The 12,196-nt window shown below is 36.4% G+C and overlaps 1 protein-coding gene across 2 annotated transcripts in view; it reads right to left on the bottom strand.

The window, feature by feature from the left end:
* Nucleotides 1-1,402: 1,402 nt before the first annotated feature.
* si:dkey-177p2.6 (uncharacterized protein LOC568712 homolog) overlaps nucleotides 1,403-12,196 on the bottom strand; it is a 42,030-nt gene continuing 31,236 nt past the window's right edge. The window contains exon 2 of one of the 2 annotated variants that reach the window (XM_052017774.1): nucleotides 1,403-6,481. In XM_052017774.1, coding sequence (XP_051873734.1) covers nucleotides 5,641-6,477 — 837 coding nt within the window. In that variant the 5' untranslated portion in view covers nucleotides 6,478-6,481 and the 3' untranslated portion in view covers nucleotides 1,403-5,640. The remainder of the gene's footprint in view (nucleotides 6,482-12,196) is intronic. The other variant, XM_052017764.1, reaches the window with a different exon arrangement.

Below are 12,196 nucleotides of genomic sequence, written 5' to 3'. Positions count from 1 at the left end.
AGGACTGCAGAGCTTAATCTCCAAAGTTGTGGAATTGCTTAGCATGCATGTAGTCCTAAACAACAAGTTATTGCCATTCCAGGTTGGTACCTTGTGTGGAGGCATGCCTGGTAGTGCGCTTTTGACATGTCCTTGTGTATCCTCTTAGAACTAGGGTTGATCTGCTGGCTTGATGGTAATGGTATATAGTGAGGAATATTCTGGGCCAAGAGGTGGAATCAGCAGCTGGATCAGTGTCAAGCAATTGTGTGGATGTGTAATGTGAACATCCTCTTAGACAATTCCCAGGGATAGGTTGATCACTAAATCAAAAACTGCTAAGGGCTGAACGTGATAGTTTTACTCCTTTCAATATTTAGCTGAAGGAAATTTTTATTCATCTGGTATTCTTTAAACAAGCAAATTGGTAAAGGAGCCAGTGCCACAGTTGAGAGAAATCATTGGGGTATAGTTTGTCTTGTACATACAGTACATATGGATATTCCAAGAGTCAAATGGTACCAATGCACAGAAAGAATATGAAATTTGCAATACTGGCAAATTGTAATATACTTTGGACATTACTAGACTGTCTCCTCAGTAAATGTGTTGGAGAGATTAGATAGGGTGAAAACTGCTGGGGCTGGCCAGGATTCATGCACAGATGGACACCATCAATTTAAATTCAGATGGTGAAAAATTTTTAATCATAGATATGTTGAGCACTTGTTCTAAGTGATAATATAGCTGTGCCTTTCACAACTTCTACTTGAGAAATATCTATAATCATAATGAGAAGTGTTATGGACTTGCTTCAGATAGGCAATGGTAAAACAAGCAGAGTAAGCGGGCTGCAAAACTGACCTGGAGCTTTCAGCCACTATTATTGGACAGAGTCAGCCTGACAAGACTTCACCTGTGAACCTTATTGCATGATACAGCAGAGTCATCTTGCAAGGGCCATTGAGTTTACAGGGAGCATGTCTTTCAGGCAGGATTCTACATGTCCTAAACAAGACAGCTTTGAAAACAATCTGTCTGAGCAAAACATAGCTAGGCGAGATCTCACCCATGTGATAATTGTACCTATTAATACTGGTTTACTCAGTCCCCACAGTTGTGTATGTTCAGGAGAAGGCGCTTATACTTCCTGTCAGTCAGTGCAGTTTAGCAGTGCATGATCTTAATCTATTTCTAGTGTCTAGTTCATTGTTCACTTTGTAGCCTGTGATCCCAGACTATCTTGCACACAGTCATTTCATTACAAGTGTAGGCTTGTTTGTGGATGTTTGTGTTGGGCATAAGGAAATGGATCTTGTGAACTCATAACTGGATGTTGCTCCTTTACTAAATTTGTGTTAAATATTGGTGAATGAAACTTCACATCGCTTGATATTTTTCAGTAGGAATACAAATACTATTTAGTGATTTACCTGAACTTTATTTTTCAACAGTGGAAAAAAATGCAAATGTTTCACTATGACTGACCTGTTACAAACATATTGCAAGAGTAGTAAGTGGAAACACTGAAATTTCTAAGTCATTCAAAATTACTCATTTTAAAAACAGAAATAGAATACTAAGTCTACTATGCATGTTTGAGAAAATCAATTCTATTACACCATGCTTAATCTCAGTGCTGGAACAAGTGGTAACAAACAAAAACGATACCAATGCAGACTAGCTGAAATTCAAGTTGCATTAGTTATGGAATTGGCCTTGTCCTTTTAAATTAAAGCTTTGTTATGAAATATAGTACTTTTAACAATGAAAATACAAAATAGCAAATTTGTCTCCTTCATAGATAACAGAACAAATGCTGGTAATTTAATCAAAACATTTAGTGTATTAGGTTACTGGAAATATTTCACCAAAACACCATGGCTTGAACTAATTTGGAATTTTATGGTGAACGTGCGCAAAATCAGACTGAGATAGCATCCTTAAAAGGTCAGTCGTGTTGGTTGTTTTAAGTACCTCAGGAAACTCAAAATTGTCACTTCCTGAGGATGCATTGTCATAACTCCCACAGATTTCCTTTAAATACTGAGATTTTTTTTAATGTATTATATATACACCAAGTTACAGATTAGACATTTGAGCTTTCACCTCCATTGCTACAAGTAGTTTCCTTTTTCCAGAAGTTTTCATCCATGGTAAACCTTCATTTAAATGCTGGTGTGCTTTAAAAATTGATCAAATTTTAAGTTAGGAAGGAACCAAAAAGTGACTCTTCCTCTCAAACCCTATTAAGACAACAGATCTTAATAATTTCACGATCTAAAACAAAATTTAAATATCTGAATTTGTTTCATACTTGTGAAAAATATTAGATTGTGTTGAAACTAACTGTAGGATGGGTAACGAATGAAGATGCAAAAATTCCATAAGTCAAATGACGATATAACCTAGCATAAATTTAGTTATCAAAGTGCAGTACTCTTCTAGTTCATTTTACTCTTCTAGTGACTTGAAGCCAAATTAAATTTAGGATGTTCATAAAGAAAGCACATTTTACTCAACAGAATACAAAACAACTTATTGCACACTCAAACATTCTAGAAGTGGAGATTTCTTGCATCTGATTTTACAATGCACTTGACAGGAATAGGTCATTCAGGTGCTAGCCTACAGATTAATAAGAGTTTTGTGCACAATTTCACAGCTTGGACATAATGATTAGTCCTGTAGCATAAAGTGGAATTGGAGGCAGGAGAGACAAAAGCAAAAATGTGTTGTCTCTTGATTAAGGAATTAGAAACTGGTTTGTCAATGACATGTTAGAAATTTTATATACACTGTACAAGATATCACATGTCCTTTTAATACCAAGAGGAACAAGTGTCCATCTAAATGAAGTTATGGGGCAGGTGATTAGTGGTCAAATGTGCTATTAGATGAATTGGCAATTCTGTAGGGAAAGATGTGAAAGAACAAAAAAAAGTCTACATTAAACAGTTACAGATTTATCGTAATTTTATATACTGTAACAACTATTCCAATTGCAGGTATCAATCTAAACCTCATGCAGGAAGGGTTGATTTACAACCTAGTCTGACATGCTAGTGTAAGATCACAATCACCTTTCACTAAATATTCCTGCACAAATGACACTTCCACTTATCTAAACATCAAACTGCTTATCAGCCATTTATCACATAACATAATGCAACTTAAATGTTATAGCTATATGCCACTTATTTCATAGAACATTTAAAAGCATCTGTAGTACCCAAATGTGATGAATGGGGCACTTTCCATCTTTCCAAGATTCACTATTGCTCTCATTCCAATAACAATGCAAGAGAGAGTTATCCAGAACGCATGAGATAGTATATACTAACAGTTGCAATTTATAGTATTGAAAGCAGAATAGAATCACCCCTCAGAAGTGTTCTCTTGGTTGCTGTCCTTGGGAAAAGAAGAAATGCTTAATCCCAATTCCTCTGTGACTTAAAAAAAAGAACTTGAATTCATAGAGTGCCTTTCTCACAACCTTGAAGCACTGTCTTCGAGGTGTAGTGCAGCCCTGAGTTAGTAGTTGTACAAAAGGGACATAACACAGCTGATTTAAGCAGAGCAAGAGACTAGAATTAACTTGTTTTTTTAAAAAATATTTAAAAACTGATTTAGGTCCAAAGATGTAGCACTCGAGCTACGCGCAGACTCTCCTGTTCTCCTTTAAGGAGAATCAAGTCGACTGAAAAGGGCCGATAAGATGAAGAGCAGACAAAATGAAAAACAATTGTATTTTAGTATTCAAACCCAAAACATTTTGCTTTCAATGATTTACTTTGAGAAGTGCACCCACAGTCTTATATAAATGACTTTTTGCATAATTCAGTAGTTGTGTAGCCTTAATAGCTGATAACATTTGATGGTGCTGGTTAACGTGGGATTGCTTGACAAAATGCCAGAAGTCTCATTTAAATAGACCACTGTTTAAAGCTTAGATTTACACCTTACCTGAAAGACAGGAACTCTGATAATGAAGCTGTCCCTCCATTAGGAGCAGCAAACTAATTGTCTGTCTAGGAATTTGGATTTTGCACAACATCATTTCGCATGTTAAATTAATAGGTCAGCACTTCTATCTTGCCCATGTTACTACTAAGCAGTACAATGTAAAGGTGGTAACGTTTTTAGAAATGGTTAGATGCTCAAGAGTATGAAATAACTTGATACAATTCAAATTTGTTTCTATCATTAAACATTATCCTTTTCTCCAATTGTTTGTTCAAGGGCTTGGCAGTGACCTTAAATTATGAATGTTTATATCAATAGTACAGACCATTAGAAAGCATGGATTTAAGAATCAGATACAAGATTAGCAAGTATTCCCTTTTTTTAAAAAAATGTATTGGATAAATTTTGGCTTCTTATTTTATTGCAATGTCCAATTTGGTGTGCAAATTACAAAATTTGGTGCACCTAAATAATTACCAGTCACACCCATTTCAGACTTTCCCCAAACCAAGTAATACTCTGGTTTAGTTTTCACGTAGGTTTCCTCATTCCCCACTATGTGCATCCCCTTGTACTCTTTCATTTACAGACCAGCTTTGGATAGTTCATTTTAGGAAACATAGAAATAAAAATGCAATACATTTGTTTACAGGCCAGAATATCTACAGTTACAATACTATATAAACATTCTCTGGCACAGTTGCTGGAGTATGTAGTTCTTGAATGTGCTTAATTTAGTCTTAAATGCTCAGTTCAAAATAAATCCCTAAAATCAAGCAAATGTTGTTTTCTCCATAATGCTGTAATGTTTCCTTACAACTATAAAACAAAATATAAATATTGAAGTTGGTTTCAACATGATTTGAAGTTGCATTGCTCTGGATAAATTAAAAAGCTTTCCTCACAAACATTTTAAAATTAAAAATCCAAAGCTCTATCTGCTTATGTACAGTGTAATGTTCTTTCACAAAGCTTTATTGTTAGATCTTGGAAGAGGTAGTGTAAGCCAAATCCAACAGCAAAGCATGTCAGACTTGAAATAAAGACCAAACAAGACAACAAACACAGATTTAGAGTATAAAATTCTAAAAAAATAAATAGCTTAAATGTCATATAAAACATTCCTGTAACCTTTTGATAAAAGGTGCCTTTGTTGGTATAGGAATACCATATAAAAACCTTCAGGGAAATAACGCATTACGTGCTCCAGTTGATAGAATAAATGTGCTCATCAAAATGATTTCAGAATATTAGTTCCTCCCACACTTCCAATATAGACGGAAAACTGTCGTTGGTATGCAGAAAAACAATTAGTCCCTATTTAAAACTTAGTGATTGAATTAATATTCTGTCTTGTAGGAGTACATTAATTTCATAAAAACAATCTTATCCCATAAAAAAATAACCCAAGTGGTTATGTCCACATTTCTGGATTGCAAGTCAGAAGTTGTCAACACTAGCATACAGTTCACCTTCCAAGATCCATATGCTAATTGTTTGTTCCCTGTAGTCTTTTGTTTACAAGGTTTTTATGTTTAAAATAATTGACGGTTGTACTATTTACACTGTTAGGATGAAAAGACTGAATTGTAGTTTGTTAAGATGGTGGCTTTTTCCATCAGCATTGGTGCAGATAACGCCATTTGAAATAATAAGGAAGACAAGCACCCAAAACTCAAGCATCCAAATGACGAATTAAGATCCTACAAGAATCTCCATGATGTGGTCCAGATCACTTAAGTCTACTCGACAAATCTGAATGGCATTAACCGATGTTGAATTGCATAACTGAAAGGGTTTTGGAACATCATCCACAGTAGCTGGTGGTGACCTAACAGACGTCGATGGAAGCAAACACAAATCTGAGTCATACATGGATGTATCAATGTCTTCAAATATGTCATCGAAAGCAAGGTCTGTTAGATAACTTGTTGAATTACTGATTTCAAAAGAGCCAAATACAGTTTCCACAGGCCGAATTTCTTGGGGCCGGTCTTCAAAAGGTAAGTGTACATTTACATCACTCTCACCTGCAGGTGTTGGGCAAGGAGATGGACTGATGTCCTCCATGAAATCCAAGTCTTTGAGGATTGATGAAATGGCAGATGACATGTCATTATCTGAAACCAACACTAAAGAATTCTCTAACTGGCTTTCTGAAAAATCTGAAGAACCATTCAAATCTGGCGAGGCATTGAGTACAGATGATCCAGTTAATTCAGTACCTCCCTGACATGGTATGTGTGTGTCTGGAATTGGATTTGGTCCATTGCAACTGCTGGAGGCCTCATGACTGCCCTCTTGTCTCATTTCCTCCTGAATTTGTCGTACAGTATTTGCTATGAGAACTGAACGGTGCAAGTTCGGTTCTACCAGCATTCTACAGCTCTGCAATTTGATGAGGCACATGTTAAGCACTAACTGTCTCTGCAAGGTATAGGGTAGCCCTGGAGTAGAATCAAAGGCACCAGGAACACCAGCCATGTTTTCTTCGTAATCACTAAGCTTGCGCTTCAGTCCTTTAGCCAACATGAATCTGGGAGAAAGAGGGAAAAAAAGGAAAAATTGAATATCTATTCTTTCACTAAATTTTAGTTAACAAGACCTAATAAATCATTGAACATTGTTACTTTACAGTTTTGAAAGAAAAACAATACCAATATTGAACACATTTAAAAACAATTGGAACAATCAAGCTCAAGCACCATTGGAAAACTAGAGTTCAACCCAATCTAGCAAACTAAAGGAAAAGTATATATAAAAAAAAGGATTCAATTTGTACACCAACATTCACAGAATTATTTAAATGCCAAAACTTCCAGAACAAATTTATCCAAGTTACCAGTATTTTCCATTTAATCACCATATGAAAATTGCTTTAAGCTCTTTAAAATTCTAAAAAAAAAATCCATGTTTCTTACCATAAACAAAAGGGAGGAAAGTACAATAAATGAAATATTGATTTGATGTTGAATCCCACAACACTTACAGTACAGCCAGCGTTATTTCTAGTCTATACTTAATAGATTACTTGTTATTACTTTAATGTGGAGGCAAGTGACAGTCTCGCTTTTAACACCAACCCATGTCCTACGATTAATTTTGCAGGTTTGGGTACCAATGATATCAGAAATAGCTCTCACAGACTTCTGACTTTTTAAATTAAATGTTTCTGGCTCTCACATAACTCAAACTGAATCCCAAAAAGTCAGTTTTTCATTTTCCTATGCCACATTCTGATGTCATAACCAGATTTCCTACACTACTAATGCAAACCATTCCTTAAGCTTCTTTACTAGTTATAAAAAAAACTTTTCATCTAAAGAAAGTCAGCAGTCAGGGCAAATACAACATGCAGTAATCAGTACAAATAATCACCAAATCACATTGGAATCCAGTTGTCTGCAGTTTTACTCAACTTTTTTTTTAAAACTATCCAACAACAGTTCACTTTAATGCAATGACAATATAATGGTGGTTTAAAAAAAATAATTTGGCAGTTAATATTTGAAACACATCAGTTCAGGCAACAAAGTGAATAAGCTTTGATGTTCCCAGTCACTCACTCATTTTAGTACCAGGGAATATTACATATCCAATAAGTTGAACCCAAGCAGGTTGGGCTCGGCTTATTGGATATGTAATATGCCCTGGTTGAAGGAAAGTCCAATTCCTATCTTTTCACATGCAGTTTCTGGGGCATGATTAAAAAAAAACACAACTCTAGTAAGAGAAAAATACTTTGGAAAATTCTTCCACTGGCACCTTGGGCAACTGAAGCCGATCACTTGTTCCTTGTGTCAAGCCACTTTATATATGATACGATCTTAAGCCTAGTCAAGAACAACTCTTGGTGCTTCCTGAAGACATACAGAATCACACCCACCACACAGCTGGTGGTGTAGTTGGAGGCTCAGTATCTTTTGAAAGTGACTCGCATGCAGTCAATTTGTACCCATTCTTTCCAACCTGTTGAAATGCAAAGCCTATCAGTAGGCAATCTAACCATTTTGTTATGTTCTAGATCTCTGTCAGGTTTCTGTGTTTCTTGGGGAAGGGGTGAATGATGTTTAAGATCTGGAATAATTCCAACAGTTCTCACATGGACAGTCTACAATGCTTAATGTCACAGATTCAGGCACAATTTCTGTTTAATAGAACAGTAATGCAGAGTGCAGAAATAATCTGACAAAAATATAAACAAGCAATCTTATCATTAACAATGCTGTCAGTACACAATGTTTGGGAAAAGAACTGTAAACTTCATTGCTGCTTAGTATCTGAAATGATGCAGCAACAGATGCATTAAGGCTTTGACATTACAGAAATTAAATCACACCACTTTTTAAAATCCTAGTTCAGGTCATAGCAGATTTCTTCCATTTCCTGGGGGCAAACAGTTTTAGACTTGCAAAACATATACAACCATAGAAATATACAGCACAGAAACAAGCCCTTTCACCCACCTCATCCATCCTGTGATGCCCATCTACACTGATCCCATTTGCCAATATCCCTCTCTGCCTTTCCTATCCAAGTATCTGCCAAACACATTTTAAACATTGTAATTGTATCTGCCTCCACCTTCTCGTCTGGCAGTGTATTCTAAATATTCACCACCTTGTGTGTGGAAAAATTTACCACTCAGATTTACTTTAAGTTTCTCCCCTGTCGCCTTAAACCTGTGCCCGCTAGTTCTAGACTGCCCTACCCTGGGGGGAAAAAAGATTGACCATCAATGCCCCTCAATTTTATAAAACTCTAAATCACCCCTTGTCCTTTGCTGTTCCAGCCGATTCAAATCACTCCTTATGACACCAGCCCCTCCATTCCAAGTAACATCCTAGTAAATCTCTTCTGCATTCTCTCTATTGCTTCCACATTGTTCCCATTGTGTAGTGTCCCAATTCTTGTACTCAATGCCTTAGCCTATGAAGGCAAGCATACTGAGTGCGTTCCTCACTACTCATCAACCCACGTTGCCACCTTCAGCAAGCTTTGAACTTGCATCCCAAGGTCCCGCTCTACATCAACACTCCCAAGGCCCTGCCATTTACTTTATGTCCTAACAGAATTAGACCTCCCAAAGTGCATCACCTCACACTTGTCTGGATTAAATTCTATCTCCATCACTCTGCAAAATTTTCCAGTGTTGTATCCTTGGACAACCTTCTTCACTATCTAAACCAATTTTCATGCTGTCTACAATTTACTAATCATACTACCTCCATTCTCATCCAAGTCATTTCTATACATGACAAATGTCTCAGCACCCATCCAAAGCACACTTTTCAACTGAGTTTGTATCAACCAAATGTTTCACTAGTGAACCTGGGGCAAAGGCAATAAATTAGTTTGTTGTGCAAGGTCACTATGTCATTCCCATTTAAATCAATGAAACATTTGTAATCAAGTTTGTTCTATATAAAAACTGTATTGGGACCATTCAACTAAAATTCTTAAATCAGGTAAGAGACTATATTGGTTTAGGTGGTAATCCAAGAAAGAACATGTTCTAACCAAGATGAGCAACAGCTAGCTGAAACAATTTAAATCAGCAACTTACATGCAAATGGCACTCAAAATTGTGCTGGGTTCTCTGAATTGAATTTTTTAGTCAACTTTCCAGTTAATTGAATTTGTATGTTACTGAATGCTAAATTATTCCTAAGCCAATACAATTGTGTAGCAACACTAAAAATGTTTTTGACATTAAAAATGTTCCTTTAGATGAAGAAGTTTTATTCATACTAGTTATCACCAACAAAACCATTTAATGAATAACTTATTTGTAAACAACATTTAAAGGTACAGTACTGAGCCATCCACTAGATTCAAAGTCTATAGCAATCAGTTTCTTAGTTACTTGAAGAAAGATTTAAATGGTGTCTATTAGCACCCTTGCATTTATATATTTTTTAAAAAATGGCTTGAGGTCCACAAACAGGTACAGTTAACTGAGGCTCACCATAGTGATTAATTTGCTCTGGGGACGTGGCCAGTCCTGTGAACTGAGCTGGCTTTAAGCATGATGATTTTGTTTCATAAAATCAATTTGCACTGGATGCAATTTGCACTTAAATTATTCAAATCATTTACAGTAGTTTGGCTGCTTTTGGGTAGATGGTGCTAGAGGAAAATAAGCAGTAACCCTAGGAATGAGAACCTGAGATTAATGCCACTACTTTTTTTCTTTTTTCTAAAAAATGATGGCATTAGTTCAATCCCCTACTAATATAACATTTGAAACATAACCTTTCAAATTAAGCGATTACATGCATTATTTCAATTCAAAACAGTTATGAAAAATCTGAAGAAAATCAGATTTAAGGCTTATTTCTCTCCACCCAACCCCCAATTTGTCAACTAACTGTTGTATCAAAGTATTTTGCATCCTTTCCTACCATGTAATCTGTATCTTCTAGCAAGCTTTTAAAATTATGAAAGATTTACTCAACATTTTTGAGCATTTCCTCTGCAACAGAATCTTTTGTAAGAAATTTAATTCATACAACCTCTGCTAATCTACAAATTTAAAACAAAAATGACAGGTACAGAATTATCCAGCTATAATTATTGAAAATTTAATATGACATATTTTGTCCACAAGATGATAGCAAAGTATTAGTTTTAATCTCTATTAAATAAATTTCATACTAAGATATAGTATAAACTATGATGCTTATGGAAATCCCAAACTATCATCAAAACAGCATGGCTGAATAATGTTCTTCAGAAAAGGAAATCTGCCACCCTTAACCATTCTAGTCCATTTGTTACACAAGGTACACAGCACACAATTGATTCTTAAATGCCCTTCAAAATGGCCACTCAGTTGTGCCAAAGTACTATGAATCAAAGCAGACTAAACATGTGGCATTGGCACTGGGCATTACAAAGGCACACCCAGCCCTATAAAGACACACCCAGCACAGTAACCCCTGCAAAATCATCTTAACCTGGGGAATGTTGCCAAATTTGGGAAAGCTATCATAGAAATTAAGAAATAAAGTCATATTCATACTTAGGAAATCATCATTTTATGTAATGTCCCAGGCTGCACCATTAACATCCCCATCCTTCCACCAGCAGGATACACTGCCAGAGGTAGCTGCACCATGGTACAATTGGGAGAGAATGCAGAAGTACCCAGGCATATCATATCCCAAAACAGAAAGAAATCCAACCTAGCCACATATCAATCTATTGTCAATCTTCTGCTGAGTAACACAAGATTGACAGTGCTAACAAGCAACATTTACTTTAGCAATAACCTGCTCAGCAATGGTCAATTTGGTTTCTCCCAAACCACTCTGCTCCAGACCTTATTGTGGCCATTGACAAAATAACCAATTTCTTCAGGAGAGGTGAAAATAAACAGCCTCAGCATTTAACCAAATCTGGCATCAAGGAACTCTGGTCAAATTGTATAGGAATTGGAAAAAAATCTCCACTAATTGGGCTCTTATCTAGCACAAAGGAAGATAATTATAATTGTTGTAGGCAATTTATTCCAGCCCTAGGACACTTTCCTCAATGCAGTATCCTAAGCCTAGCCATTCTTGGCTGATTCAATGACCTTCCCTCTGATAATGCGAAGTGGGTATGTTCATTGATTATTCTGTGTTCAGTTCTCAGTTCTCAACTCCTCAATGGAACTGTTTGTATCAGCCTGCAGCACAATCTTAACAACATTCAGATTTAGAACACAGAACAGTACAGCATAGAACAGGCCCTTCAGCCCACAATGTTATGCCAACATAGCTAATCCCTCCTACCTACAGAATGCCCATATCCCTCTATTTTCCTCTCATTCATGTACCCATCCAAGCCCCTCTTAAAAACCCCCAACTTGAGCCAACATGTTACATAAATGTTATTTGCCCCCTACATGCTGGGCAATGACCATCTCCAGTAACAGACTAGCCACTATTTCTTGACATACAATTGCATGTCTGACACTGGATACTCCACCATTAATATCCTGAGCATCAGCGTCAACATGAAACTTGGCTAGAACCAACCACATTAGGGGCTCAGTTCTTTATCCCCGCAGCAAACGAGTAATATTTGTACAACCAAAGCTACAATCTGACACACATCTGAAGCGTGAGGGCATATTCTCAACTTGCTAAGATAAGTGCAACTCCAACAACACTCGAGAACTTCAACATCCTCCAGGTCAAATTTGCCTACTACATAGATACCCCTTCTGTCAATTCAAAAGGGGGCTCACTTCCACCATATTGGA

Source organism: Pristis pectinata, chromosome 1 (assembly GCF_009764475.1).
Source record: "Pristis pectinata isolate sPriPec2 chromosome 1, sPriPec2.1.pri, whole genome shotgun sequence".
Lineage (NCBI taxonomy): Eukaryota > Metazoa > Chordata > Chondrichthyes > Rhinopristiformes > Pristidae > Pristis > Pristis pectinata.
Note: the sequence above shows the minus strand (reverse complement) of the source record. Positions and strands in the feature narration are given on the sequence as shown.